Here is a 15397-nt window from a genome sequence, read left to right on the forward strand (position 1 = left end):
TTTCATTTTCATTCTTGATAAGAATTGCTACTTTTTTAAAATGGGTCTTGCCAAGTTGCTGTATGATGTAAATCTGCTGAGTGGAAGCCATGACCCAAAATATAGTCCAACTTTCTCCAAATCCTTGGACAGCATGTTGTAATGATATTAAGTATTTATGCTCCTCTCATGTGAATTTTTTAACACAGCATTAATATTCCTTAAATTCAGAATGAGATACCAGGCTTGTGTCAGCAATGGTATTGGTATTGGTTTATTATTGTCACTTGTATGGAGGTACAGTGAAAAGCTTGTCTTACAAACCAATCATACAGGTCAATTCATTACACAGTGCAGTTACATTGAGTTAGTACAGAGTGCATTGAAGTAGTACAGGTAAAAACAATAACAGTACAGAGTAAAGTGTCACAGCTACAGAGAAAGTGCAGTGCAGTAAGGTGCAAGGTAGATCGTGAGGTCATAGTCCATCTCATTATATAAGGGAACCGTTCAATAGTCTTATCACAGTGGGGTAGAAGCTGTCCCTGAGTCTGGTGTTACGTGCCCTCAGGCTCCTGTATCTTCTGCCCGATGGAAGAGGAGAGAAGAGACAATGTCCTGGGTGGGTGGGGTCTTTGATTATGCTGGCTGCTACACCAAGACAACGAGAGGTAAAGACAGAGTCCAAGGAGGGGAGTACCTTGAGTGTGTACCTTGTGAGCATATTAGTTAAAAATGGCAGTTTGTTACTGCAGTTGAACCTTATAGATGATGGGGTGAAATTGGAACTGGTTCTAATTTCACATTGAGATAGAATCCCAGAAATGGCCTTCACTTCCATGTACAATGAATTCAGGGGTTTTTAATTTTCATTATTGATTTCATATTTTAATACACGAGTCGATTAAAATTAAAGGAATTGCATTGGTGAAATCTGTCGCCACACCTTGCAGTCTTAATTATCCCAGTGTAAATACCCAGAATAGTGAAAAGTCTGGTTTTAATCTAGATTTGAAATGTTTAACTAAGCACTTGTATTTTCTAGTTCCTATTTTTGCTCATGCAATGTAGGAGAAAATGTAAGTTCTACAATTCACCAAGTATTGGTTCTTTTAAAATTCTTTTCATCAAGTTCTTTTAAGATGTCCATTTTGGCCTAATCATTAGTGAGTGACACAGCTCTCACATTTAAGTTTGTCTAAATTGTATTCTCTTCCCTTTTTAATACATAGATATTTGTCTATAGCCTGATATAACTCTCACATTTAGAACTTTCATTATGTTTATGTGCCAGGACTACGGTAACTCCCTCTGCAGATGTCTTTCTATATGATGAGCACATCACTGTGGTAATCAGGCAGTAGTGTGGACATTCCCATGTTTCTTTCACACGCAACTAAATATTAGGGAACTTGGACTCGGGAAATTCTAATTCTAGTTTAAAAGCCTGCAAATAGCCATTGAGGTTCCATTCTGCCAACGTGGAGTATTTTCACATGCTTTGATTCATAGAGTCATACAGTACAGAACAGGCCCTTTGACTCAACTAGTCCATGCCGCCTAAGATTCCCATCTAAGCTAGTCCCATTTGCCTGTATTTAGCACATATCCCTCTAAACCTTTCCTATCCATATACCTGTCCAAGTACCTTTTAAATGCCTCCACCACTTCCTCTGGCAGCTGATTCCACGTACTGACCACTCTCTGGGTGAAAAAGTTGCCCCTCGGGTTCCTACTAAATCTCTCCCCCCTCACCTTAAACCTATGCCTTCCAGTTCTTGATTCCCCGGCCCTGGGAAAAGACTATGTGCATTCACCCTATCTATTGCCTCTCATAATCTTATACACCTCTATAAGATCACCCCTCATTCTCCTGCGCTCCAATGAATAAAGTCCCAACCTGCTTAACCTCTCTCCATAACAGTCCCTTGAATCCTCTGCACTCCTTCCAGCTTAATGGCATCTTTCCTATAGCAAGGTGATCAAAACTGAACCACAACATTCCGAATGCCTGACCAACGCCCTGTACAACTGTAACAAAGCCTGCCTATTCTTAAATTCCAACCCCTTTGCAATAAAGGCTAACGTGCCATTTTCCTTCTCAGCTACTTGTTGGACCTGCCTGCTAACTTCTTGTGATTCATGCACTAGAACACCTAGATCCCCCTGAATGTCACTCATCTGCAGTCTTTCTCCATTTAGTTAGTAATCCGCCTTTTGATTCCTCTAACTAAAGTGCATGACCTCGCACTTCCCTACATTAAACTGCATTTGTCAAGTTTTTGCCCAATAACTCAATCTTTCTCAATCCTGTGTCAAAATCAATGTCCTCATCACAGCAAGCCCTTCCACCTATCTTCTTATCATTGGCAAACTTGGAAACCTTACATTTTGCTCCCTCCTCCTGGTCATTAATGTAAATAGTAAACTATTGAGGGCTAAGAACCAGTCCCTGGGTTATTCCACTAGTTGCATCTCTCCAGCGTGAAAAGGACCCATTTATTCCAACTCTCTATATTCTTAATGTAAGAGCCAGTTTTCAATCCATGCTAACACACTTCCTTCAATACCTTGGGCTCTTAACTTGTGCACTGTCCTCTTATATGGCATTTTGTCACATGAGGGTCTATTTCTGTGCTATATGAGTCTTTGATCATTTCTTCCCTGGGGCAGGCCTCTCTCCACCATTCCCTCCTTGGGCTAGGCTGAATCCTGAATACTGTGCACAGACTTAGTCCCCTAATAGGAGGCAGTCCAAAGGAAATTCACCAGGCTAATTCCTGGGATGTGAGGGTTGTTCTGTCAAGAGAGGCTACATGGCTTGGGTCTGTATTCCATGAAGTTTAGAAGAATGAGGGGTGAACTTATTCAAACATACAGGATCCTAAGAGGACTTGATATGGTAGATGTTGAGATGTTTTTACTAGTGGGAGAGTCACAAACAAGGAGACATAGTTACAAAATAAAGCACCAGTCATTTAAAACTAAGGTGTATAGAAATTTCTTCTCTTGGAGTGTAGCGAATCTCAGGAATTCTCTATCTTGAGATTGGTAAAAGTCAGATCATCAGGTGAATTTAAGCAGAAGTTAGATAACTACTTGAAAGATCGAGGAATTGAGGGTTATGAGGAACTGGCACAGAAGAGGAATTGAAGCCAGCATAGATCAGCTGCGATCATACTGAATGGTGGGGCGGACTTGAGGGGCCGAGTGGCCTACTCCTGCTCCTATTTTCTTGTGATCAGCTTACAATCTCCATGCTGGCCATCCTGTACCCATTCATATAAATCCCATTTACCAGCAGATAATTTGTATCCTTCACTGCCTTGCAATTAGAGTCATACAGCATGAAGACAAGCCCTTCGGCCCAAATTGTCCGTACCAACTGTGCTGCCCAGCGAACTAGTCCCATCTGCTTGCGTTTGGCCCATACCCCTCTAAACCTCTCCTATCCATGTACTTTTCTAGATTGCTTTTAAATGTTGCTAATGTGCCCACCCCAACCACTATTTCTGGCAGCTCATTCCAAATACGCACCACCCTTTGCATGAAGAAGCTGCCCCTGATGTCCCTTTTAAATCTCCCACCCGATATTAAACCCATGCCCTCTTGTTTTAGCACCCCCCTCCCTGAGAAAAAGACTATGTACTTTCACCCTGTCTATGCCCCCATGTCACCCTCAATCTCCTACGTACCAGGGAATAAAGTCCTAGTCCACGAAACCTCTCCTTATAACTCGGCTCCCAAATCCAGGCAACATCCTGGCAAATCTTTTCTGCACTTTTTCTAGTTTAATAACATCTTTCCTACAATATGGTGAACATATAAACTATAAACTGTACACAATACTCCAAGTGTGGCCTCACCAACATCTTACATAACTGCAACATAACTTCCCAACTCCTATATTTAATGCCCTGACTGATGAAGGCCAGCATGCCAAACAACTTCTTCAGCACCCTATCTACCTGTGACACTACTTTCAGCAAACTACGCACTTGCACTGCCTAGGTCCCTCTGTTCCATAACACTACCCAGAGTCCTACCATTCATTGTATAAGTCCTACCCTGGTTTGATCTCCCAAAATGCAATACCTCACACTTATCTGGATTGAAAGCCATTTGCCAATTCTCAGCCCACATACCTAGCTGATCAGGATCCCCCTGTGCTTCAAGCGCTTCTCCAGGTACTACTAAAATGTTATGAGAGTATCTGCCTCCACCATTCCGTCAGGCAGGCTTTCTATATTCCAATTACCATCTGGGTGGAAAAAAACTCCTCCTCAGGTCCCCTCTAAACCTCTTAACCCTTACTCATAACCAATACCCTCTAGTTTTAGACACCTCTGCTATGGGGAAAAGATTCCTACTGTCCACCCATCAGTGTTATTCCCATTTCAGTTCCATCCTCAACCTACTCTGCCTCAAGAAAAACAAACCCAGCTTATCCATTCTTTCCTCATAACTGAAACCCTCCATTCAAGGCAACATCCTGGTGAAACTCCTCTGCACACTCTCCAGTGTAGTGACCAGAGAGGCACACAGTATTCCAGTAGTGGCCTAACCAATGTTTTATAAAGTGATACCATAACCTCCCTGTTCTTATATTCTGTGCCCCTGACTAATGAAAACCAGCATTCCATAAGCCTTCTTCATCACCTAACCTACCCGTTTCTCAATACTCCCTAGGGTCCTACCATTCATTGTGTCAGTTCTCCCATTATTACTGCATCACATCCACATACGTATCAGTATTTAATTCCATCTTCCATAGCCCTGCCCATTTTACCAACTGATGAATATCATCCTGTAGCCTACAGCTATACTCCTCACTATCACCACCACCAATTTCTGGTTCACTTGTGAATTTACTAATCATACCTCCTACATTCACATCCAAATTGTTAATACGTATAATTACCAGTAAGGGCCCCAGCACTGATCCCTGTGGTACACCAATGGTCACATTCTCCCAATCACAAAAAATGACCCTCCACTATTACCCTTGGTTCCTGCTGCCAAGCAAGTTTAGAAACAAATTTGCCAACTTGCCTTGGATCCTATGAGCACTAAACTTTCAGGCCAGCTTCCCATGTGGGACCTCATCAAAGGCCTTACTGAAGTCCATGTGGACTACATCAACTGCACTGCCCTCATCAATATATTTTGTTACCTCTTCAACAAATTCAAACCGACTGGTCAAACAGAGAATGAAATGCAAGAAAGTGGGTTGGGAAGCCTACTAAGTTAGCAATTGCTAGACAGAGGTGCAAAAAACACTGTGATGACCCTTTGGAGAAAGAGATAACTCAGACACCTTGTGCCTAGTTACATGACAGCAATGCTGGGAGTCCCAAGGACAATTTACAGCCAACAAAGAAGCCATATTAGAACAAATCTACTCTGAAAAGTGCTACGAGCCCAGGGAAGAGACCAAATCTGATTTCCCGTTGAATGTTCTTTTGCATGACTTTCATTTACTGATTAAGCAGAGTTGTTTGAGTGGAAAGAATAAAGCACAGGAGAGCAGAGATTTTTTTTTCTCCGTTTGATGTATCACTCGTTATTTTCCAGGGACACATTTTGCTGCTGTGACAGTGTAATTGCGACAATTAGAACGGTTTCAGCTGCATGTTCTAGTTTCAGTCTTTTGCCAAAATCATTCATGTAGAATTGAAACTTGCTGCTGGTCAGAGATGAGTTGTGAGGATTATCTGAATAACCTTTTTGCAGGATTTTAGGATTTGCTTTTAAGTAAACCAGAATTCAATCTCAGTAGACAGCGGCAGAAACATAATATGTTGAAACACACCAGTGGTCAGGCAGCATCCTCAAGAAAGCAATACAGTAATGTAGATGCACTTATGGGAAAGGTTGATAAACACATGAAGGAGAAAGTAGTGGAAGACTAGTAGAAGAGAAAGAAGCAGAATAGTAGTTGTAGATGTTTATTTTTAAATTATGCACAAGATATGGTTGCCATTGACATGGCCAGCATTTATATTTATCAGCAATAATCCTTGAGATGTTGCTGTTGAGAATTCTTGAATTTCTGCAGTTCTTATTGTGAAGGTGCTCTCACAGTATTCTTGGGGGGGGGGGGGGGGGGTAAAATTAGATTTAGACCCAGCAAAGACGAAAAAACACTGATACATTTCCAAGTCAGGATGGCGATCGGAAACCAGCATTGGGTGTTTTCCCTGTGCACCTGTTGCCGTTGTCGATTTCAATTGATGGGGTTGACAAGGAGGGGCAGGAGGTGACTTTCCTGGAGCAAAATGACAACAAAAAAATAATTGGCCCAAAATGCCCTTTTTCTGTTCTTATAAATACCATGTGTTCTTCTGCTTCACAGAATAAATGAAAGATGAGCTCACCAGTTATCCCCATAGATGTGGACCGGTGTGTGTGTGTGTGTGTGTGTGTGTGTGTGTGTGTGTGTGTGTGTGTGTGTGTGTGTGTGTGTGAGACAGCTTCTGTTTTGGTTTTAGGTTTCCAATATTGGCAATCATTTGCTTTTTTTAAACAGGCAGCTTTTAGAAGCTGTGGGATTTTGTCTTAGCTTGTTTGATTCAATAAAGGAAAGGCGCTTTCCAGTGAATGCAGCCGAGATAAAGATATGACCACATATACATTAAACTAAGTCTTTATCTGCCCTCTTAGGTGGATATAAGAGATACCATGGTAATGACTTTAAAAAGAGAACAAGATTTCTTCCCTGTGTCTAGAACAAATTGTATTCCTCAATTTACCAGAACTGAGTACCTGATCATTTCCTATTATGGGAGCTTCCTGTGCGAAGGATGGCTGTTCTATTTTCTAAACTACAGCAGTCATTGCACTTCACATACAGGGCATTGGCTGAAAAGTGTTTTGTGGGATCTTTGTGTTAGGGGAAGTACTCCACAAAGACCTTTCTCTCATTACAATGCAGAACTGTTACCCCCTGAGGATTTCCCTTTGTTGATCACACAGGTACGAAAACAAGGGCAGATAAAAGAATTGCATCACTTCAAGCATCAGACAGCGAAACAACCTATGTGTGTCACCCCATGCCAGTGTCTGCCATCTTATTTTTAAGTTAAGATGCCAGAATTACAAGTTTTCAAACATCTTGCACAATGATGAATACCAACTCAATTTCACCAGTCCCATTTCACCTGTCATTTGGTAGTGCATCCCCTTAATCTTAAGTATTAAGGCCTGTTTTTTTTTCCCTGGACATATTTTACACAGGAAAATATTAATGTGTTTTTTCACCAATAATCCTATTCCAGATTTTCCCAGTAGTTTTTATTTATTATTTATTTAGTAATTGTGATTCAATCAAATGTTGAAGTGTTAAATTCATTGGCCTTTCGTTTAATTTTAAGTTGGGGGGTGGGTGCATTATTGTGGGCTGTACACCATGTAATTTAATCATGGATTATAAGTGCATGAAAAGGCCAGGCCTGTGTTTTTGAACTGGCAGCTGATATGATTTGATTCAATACCAGCAATGTTTTATGTAACCACTCTGTGTTCCATTAAATGAGATTGATCAGAAGCTGGATTTGCTGTTCAATGACGTCTTTTTATTGTGATATACAGTCATCTGGTCTAGAATCAAAACTAATTAAACTCTCTCCACTAATGCTTTTGTCTTGAGTGATCTAAAGGTGACCATTGAAAATGATGCATAGGCTTTATGTGGAACATTGAATACTGGGACCGATTACCAATATTAGAAGATGCCTTCTTCACCCATTATTTATTTTTAAACCAGCAAATAAATAAATTAGAAGATTTTCAATGCAATTTTTTTTTATCAGTTGTAGCACTTTATTCCCTTCGATCATGATGGGTCGACCTCAAGTAGTGTGGTTTAAGATATTTTCCTGCAGCTGAGTGTTTTAAAATGCTGATGTCTCGATTTCTTTTAATTCAGTCCTTCTTCCATACGGTCCTGGAGAACAGTCATCTCTGCGGTACAATGGTGGATAACAATCTGCGCATCACCAACTGGAATCGGAAGCTGGGCTGTAAGTGCCAATACAAGCACATCGTGGACTGGTGTGGCTGCTCACCCAATGACTTCAAGCCCCAAGATTTCCACCGCTTCCAGGTAGACATATCCTCCGCGAAAATGTATGGGTACAACTTATATTTTACAACAAGAACTTGCATTGTAATAGCTTGGGAGCAGTTCCAGCAAACTCTCAGATTAAGTTCATTGGAAATTAACTATCCCAACATAAAATGTGGTCGAATGAACACGTGGCTGGTCTTGGTAAGAATATGGTCATGGTTAGGATCATTTTGGTTCATTGGAACAATTGTGCCTGATTTAAAGGGATGCAACAGGGAACAGGAAAGCACTTAGAAGGCAGCTTCACATTCAGAGTACTTGAGGAAGAAAGGGAGATTGGTGGTGGTTTAATCTTTGGTCAAAGCAGATTGCGAGGTGGTTTCTTTAGAGATGTGAGTCATGGCAGCAGCATTACAGGAAGAGGACTGTGCTCAATGTCAGCTTGCGTGGGGGCTGATAAGGAAAGTTGTGCATTCAAGAACTTACTATGAATAGATACATAGATATGTAGAAATTAGGGGCAGGATTAGGCCATTCAGCCCTTCAAGCCTGCTCCACCAATCAGTATGATCAGGTTGATCATCCAAATTCAGTGCCCTGTCTCTACTTTCTCCCCTATCCTTTGATCTCTTTAACTATTAGTACTATATCTAACTCCTTCTTGAATATATTTGATGTTTTGGCCTCAACTACCATCTGTTGTAGAGAACTGCAGATGTTCACCACTGTTTGGGTGAAAGAATTTCTCCTCGTTCCAGTCCTTAATGGGTTCCCTTGTATCATTACGCTATGATCCTTAGACTCTCCCACCATCAGGAAAATCCTAGTTGCAACTAATGTGTCCAGTCACATCAGGATTTTATAAATTTCAGTGAGGTCCCTTCTCATTCTTGTAAGCTCTACCAAATAAAACTCCAATTATCCCAATCCTCCTCTACGCATCAGTCGTGTCAACCCTGGGATCAGTCTAATGAACCTTCACTCCACTCCTGCCATAACAAGAACACCTTCAGACAAGGAGACCAAAACTGTACACACTACTCAAGGTGTGGTCTCACCAAGGCCTTGTACAACTACAGTAAGCCATCCCACCTCCTGTATTCAATTCCTCTCAAAATGAGGACCAATAAATCATTTGCCACCTTAAATGCTGGCTGTACCCTCGTGCTTAATTTCAACAACTGGGGCAAAAGAACACCCAGATCTTGCTGTACCTCCCCTTTTCCTAATCTCTAGCTGTGCAGATAATAATCTGCTTTCCTGTTTTTGTCACCATAATGGATAACCTCACAGTAATCTACCTTATAATGCATATGCTATATATTTGTCCACTCCCTCAACCTGTCCAAATCACACTGGAGCCTATCTGCATTCTCCTTACAGCTTGCACTCCTGCCCAGCTTTGTGTCATCTGCATTACATTTAATTCCCTCAGCTAAATCATTAATATATACTGTGAACAGCAGAACTCTCAAGGACTGAACCCTGCAGCACCACATTAGCCACTGCCTGCCACTCAGAAAAGGAACATTTTTGTTCCCTGTCTGCTAACTGGTTTTCTATCCATGACAATACGTTATCCCCTAAATCCACTTGTTTTAATTTTGCAAAGTAATCTGCCATTTTAGTTTAAAGAATCCTTGAAAACATGGGCTAAATCTCATGGTCATGGTCACTTTGAGACTGGTTGGGGAAAGCCAGAGAGATATTAGGTTTCAAGGATAAATTAGAGAGGAACTAGAGGTGTGGTTTAAAGGCAAAAATAATACTTTGGACCTTAGTAATAAAGCCATCGTATTAACAGTGGTGGCAGAAGAGGTGAAAGAGAGGGAACTTTGCCCAGAAATTCGTCACTAGTTGTTAGTACTTTCTGCAGTAGCAACACTCTTAAGGCACCTGTCAAAATTAATTCCATTAAAGTAAATGAAATTGAATTTCAGAGGCAAGGTGCATCACAGTGATGCTGCAATATTGCGCTGCTGATTGGGGAAGGATTTTTCAGATATCATCTTTATACGTCGGGATACCACTAGTAGAGTAGTGGGCAGTTTTGGTGGAGGATAATAACAAATATGGTTTATTATGGCCAAACCAGATTTAGCAATGAATATGCAAGCCATCTGTATGGAAGTTATGCACAGGTTTGAGGAAACGTAGCTGAGGGCAAAAGTTAGGTTAGGAAATGAGGTGAGGAAGGCAAGAAGCAAATTGGCAGCTGATTATAGCAGTAGGGTAGGAGACCAAAAAGTGTCACTATAAAAGACTGGAAGACTAATTCAAGCATTTAAAGTGGATTGTCATGTTGCAGCTTTGAGTCTAATATAACCCTCACTGTTGCAGAAGGTTCCAGGGATTGGGAAACCTAGCAAGGGCTTAGGTTTCGTAGTGCTCCCTGTTGGGCATGTCCTCCCAGTTCTTCAGGGAACTATCAGCCTCTGACCACTTGCAGCTTTCCTCTTTGCTGTTTGCCAACCTCGCAACACCAAATAGCGTCTCCCCTGTCCTACTGGCTGCCATTTTGGGGGGACAGGAAGGTTATCATTCCATCTCATTAATGTTGAAAGAGACAAAGAGTTGTCCTGCCATTTTTCACCACCTCTGCTCTGCTCCCAGCTCTCCTTCCAGCTTGTTCCACTCATTCAGTTACAGGTCCTGCCTGGTTTCTGCCCCTGAGAACTGTTCCTAACCCAAACAGTTTACAAATTGCAAGTACAGTCACTGCCTGGGTTCCCACGTGGCAGAAGATGCCTGCAGCCTCGCCAGAGTCAGCAAATCCATCCCACCGGTGTAGAGGCTGTATATAAATTGGGCACTCATAAGCTGGGGAAGACCTGTAGTACATTACACCAGCATTGGAAGCAATGGGAACCCAAGTCAATCCAATGGGAAAATGATCCAGTAGAAAACATGTTCCTGTGCTCCCTGTAAACTAGATTGAGCATTTTCTACATTGGTGTCTCATACAATAGCTATTGTGTTCTTCAGGGACCTGGCCAAAATCAACCAGACATTAGAGACGTTTACAAGTGGTCAGTGAAAATAATGAACTCTTCTCACCCAAACAGCAAACCGCGAGGCCAACCTTCTTTGCGCGGAAGTTTGAGGCCGCGGTTAACCAGGAGATCATTGGCCAGCTGGACTTCTACCTCTTTGGCAACTACCCAGCTGGCACAACAGCTCTGAAAGCATACTGGGAAAACACATACGATGAGCCAGATGGCATCCACAGCATCAGCGACACGTACCTGACCATGCTTCACTCCTTCAGCCGCCTCGGCCTGAGGAGAGCAGAATCTTCCTGGCATTCGAATGAGGAAAATAAGTGCAGGTGAGAAGAAAGATGCAGCTCGCTGCCAATGTTGGCAGCTTTGCAAGCACACAGCTATGTTAAAGAGGGAGTACTTGAACTAATTATACTGAGAGCTTAAAATATTTTGAAAGCGTTTACCCCTCAGTGTAGAATTTTTTTTTCTCTACATTATTATGCAATAAAACACTTTGCTTCTTTTTATCTCAGATGAGCCAAAGTGCTTCATACCCAGTGAATTATCTTTAATGTGCAGTTACTATGGCTAGTAAATCAGAGCACAAAAAACTGAACTCCGTCCAGTGGGAGGCTAATACCCAATAGTTTCCTGTAACAAGTCATCCCTTGTAACCGATGTTAAACAAATGTACCAGTTTTACATGTGGCTTTTCTGTACAAGTACCTTTGTCTTCTCCAGGGATGTGGCCACAATTAGCTGGCCAATACAGAACTTTACAAGCAGTAGGGAATCATAGCACAGTCAGCACATGGGTAAATGACCACAAGTCTATTTCAGTGATGCTTCATCAGCATGACACATGAACCACCATCGCCATCCTCCCCACCTCCTCCCTCCTACTGTCCTTCAAGTCCTTTCTATTGACCTAGGAGAGCAGGAGGAACCTGGAATTAACATTGTATCTGAAAGTCAGCAACTCTGACGGTGCAGCATTACTTCAATATTGCACCAAGGTGTTAGCTTAAAAAAAATGGGTGCAGTAGAAGGTGAACCATGACCTGCTGATCCTGAGTCCAGTCAACAGTCTAAGTTGTTTAAGTTGTTGCTTCAACCCACAAATGATGATTATTGGAAGTGTCTATTTGCTGCTTCTTGTGTGGTGAGTGACGTTATTTCACGGCCTGAATATACTCCTCCGCAGCAGGCTTCATAGGGCTATAATGGCCATAGGTAAAGTGCAACAGCCCATATCTTCCACTGAGCAGTGAACCCCAGCCAAGCTCACTGTGCTTTAACTGCCTGTGCAATCCCCTCTTTCTCGAGCCTCTGGGTGTAAATTTCCACTGTGAAGCCAACCTCCCAGTTCAGGGGGAGTTGTGTTGCAGGCAATATTTATCCCTCTATCAGTATCAGTCATCTTTGCATTGATATGAAAGCAATCCTGAATATGCTTACAAGCTCACTTGCATTGCAGTTAGAAGTATAAAAGACTTTGATGCCAGTGTATCTCCTAATGTTCATTGTATCAGCTGTCTCATAACAGTAATAGCACAGAAACTGAGGTTATTGTTTTCATTTGTTTTATATGAAATCGCACAGTATGGTTATGATGAAGTATAATCCAAGAGGAGCAAAAAACAAACTGCTGGAGGAACTCAGCAGGTCAGGCAGCATCTGCAGAGAGAAATGGACAGTCAAAAATGAAGGGTCTCAGCAGTTCGTTTTTTGCTCCAGATTCCAGCATCTGTGGTCTCTTGTGTCCCTGAAGATTGAGAGGAATTCTTTGTCCCCTTCCCACCCCCACTAGCACTTCATACACCTCCCAATATGGGATGTAACATGCTCACCCTTGACAAACCTGAGATAGTGCAAGTTGTATTTATGCAGTTTGCACACAGTTGGGTATTTAGGCTGGCTGTCAAAAAGCAAGTCTTAACCTGCTCAAGTTCCAACTGTAATGTCAGAATTTTGGGTCTAGAAATTTCAAGAATATCATTTTTCCAGCAGATTTAATTGGGAATCCTTGTAGAAGGATTAAAGTGAAATAAATGTTATTACATTTATACTTTAGTTGAGAAACAACACATGATTAAATATTCCCTATTCACTGATCTTACAAAATAAAGTCAACTTGAGTATGAAGTAGATCTCTCCTTTTAATCTTTATGCTGACTGTCCAAACAAAATTCACAGAATCAAAGAATAATAGAGTTGTCATGACACAGAAGTTATCTGGCTCTTCAACTCCATGTGGTTTCAAATAAAGCAACCTCACCTGGACCCTTCATTCACTCTTTTCCCCATTACCCCTTTATTATTATATATCTATTCAATTCCTTCTGAAAATACTATTTGATTCTGTTTTCAAAGCCCTACAGGTAGAGAGTGAGGAACAGTTTTTCCTCATGAATCTTTTTCTCAAAGATTTATCTGTATCCCCTGGCCCTTGAACCAGCTGTCAAAGGGATTGGCTTCTTTCCGTTTACCCTGTCTCACAGTCACAATCTCATACTTATCTATAAAATGCCTGTAACCTTCAAGTGGCACCTATTCATTAATAACATACTCACTGATGACTAATTTGAGTTTTGCCAAGACCCTTTGGTACCAGACCTCACCTCAGCTGTGGTCCAGAAGTTGATCAAGAGCTGAATTCTGGAGGTGAGGTGAGAGTGACTACTCTTGACATCAAGACAGAACTTGACCAAGTGTAGTTTTAGGGATCCCTGGTATAACTCAAGTCAATGAGTGTCAAATGGAAAACATTCAAGTGGTTGGAGTCATTCTGTACAAAAATGAAGGTGTTTGTGGTGGTCAGAGGTCAACCATGCTGGCCATAGGACATCTTTGCAGAAGTTCTTCAGGGCAGTGTCTTGGATCCAATCATCTTCAACTGCTTCATCAATGGCCTTCTTAGGTCAGAAGTGAGGATATTTGCTGATGATTGTGCAATCTTCAATTCTATTCAGAATTCCTCAGCAAATGAACCATTCCATGTATGCACCTAGCGAGATTTAGCCAGCATTGGAGCTTGGGCTCATGAGTGGCAAATAACATTCATGCCACAGAAGTGCCAGGCAATGAACAGCTCCAAGAAGAGTCTGGCCATCTACGATTGATATTCAATGGCATTACCATTGCTGAGTACCCTACCATTAATATCCTACCAGTCACCATTGACCAGAGACTCAACTGGACCAGTCACATAAATACCATGGCAACAAGAGCACGTGAGATGCTGAGTAACCCATGGCAAATGACTCACCTCCTCATACTATGAGGCCTTTCCACCATCAAGGCACAAATCAGAAATGTGATGAAGTTTTCCTTGATGAGATTTGAGCCAACAACTCCAATGACAAACAAGACAAAACAGCCCATTTTTTTGGCACCCTATCCACCACCCTACACATTAATTTCCTCCACCACACAGTGGCTACAGTATATACCACCTACAAAATGCACTGCAGTCACTTGCCCAGACTATTGTGACAGCACCTGCAAAACTTGTAACCTTTACCATTAAGGAGGGCAGGGACAGCAGATGGACAGAAGCCCCACCACCTGTAGGTTCCCCTCGAAGTTGCACACCATCCTGATTTGGATTCTCTTTCTTCACAGGGTCTAAATCTTGGAAATCCCTGCCTAACAGCATTGTGGGGGTGTCTTTAAGGACATAAGGTTGGGCAATAAATGCCCATCCCCAACACCCCAGTCCCAAAAATAAATTAAACAAAATAAATTTTTGTGATTTGGGCATTGCTGGCAGGGCGGGCATTTATTGTCCAATCTAATTACCTGTGAGAAGATGATAGTGATGTTAAAGTGCTGTGGGATATCCTGAAGTTATCTGAGATACTATTTAACTGCAAATCTATACATCTTTTATCCTTTCTTTCATTTTCTCTTTCTGTCTCATCTCTGACTGATAGTGTCTCCCAAAGCTGCAAACAAGCATGGTTCATCAAACAATCTGCTGGAAGAACTCCATGCATGGTTCATTATCCATCTGCTTTATGTAGATTTCTCTGAATGGTGTGTCCTTCAGTGAAGCCTGTCATTCAGATATCACAGGGTAGATATTGGATAATGGAAAAAATCTGGCACCAACTAACTTTGAATGGAAGAAAATTCCAATCTAAGTGTTGATGAATTAAACACGACCTTCAAACAATTAAATCTGTTCTAATCTCAATAGTTTTTTCAGGTTATTTTTTGATAAAATTGAAATTACGGGAAAAATTTTAGATTTTAATCCTTATCAGAAGGGCCTGATAGCAATAATTTATGATCGGATTATGAAAATATGTTCAGAGGAACTTGATAAAATTAAGAATGAATGGGAAGGAGAACTCCAGATACT

At 41.5% G+C, this 15397-nt stretch overlaps 1 protein-coding gene across 1 annotated transcript in view; it reads left to right on the forward strand.

Annotated features, from left to right (window-relative positions):
• The window catches only part of xylt1 (xylosyltransferase I), a 211193-nt gene that overhangs the window by 169724 nt on the left and 26072 nt on the right, over positions 1-15397 (forward strand). Inside the window, exons 7-8 of the mRNA XM_052022363.1 lie at positions 7907-8083; positions 11113-11375. Of these exons, the coding sequence (XP_051878323.1) occupies positions 7907-8083; positions 11113-11375 (440 nt within the window). The remainder of the gene's footprint in view (positions 1-7906; positions 8084-11112; positions 11376-15397) is intronic.

The sequence above is a fragment of the Pristis pectinata genome, chromosome 8 (genome assembly GCF_009764475.1).
Source record: "Pristis pectinata isolate sPriPec2 chromosome 8, sPriPec2.1.pri, whole genome shotgun sequence".
Lineage (NCBI taxonomy): Eukaryota > Metazoa > Chordata > Chondrichthyes > Rhinopristiformes > Pristidae > Pristis > Pristis pectinata.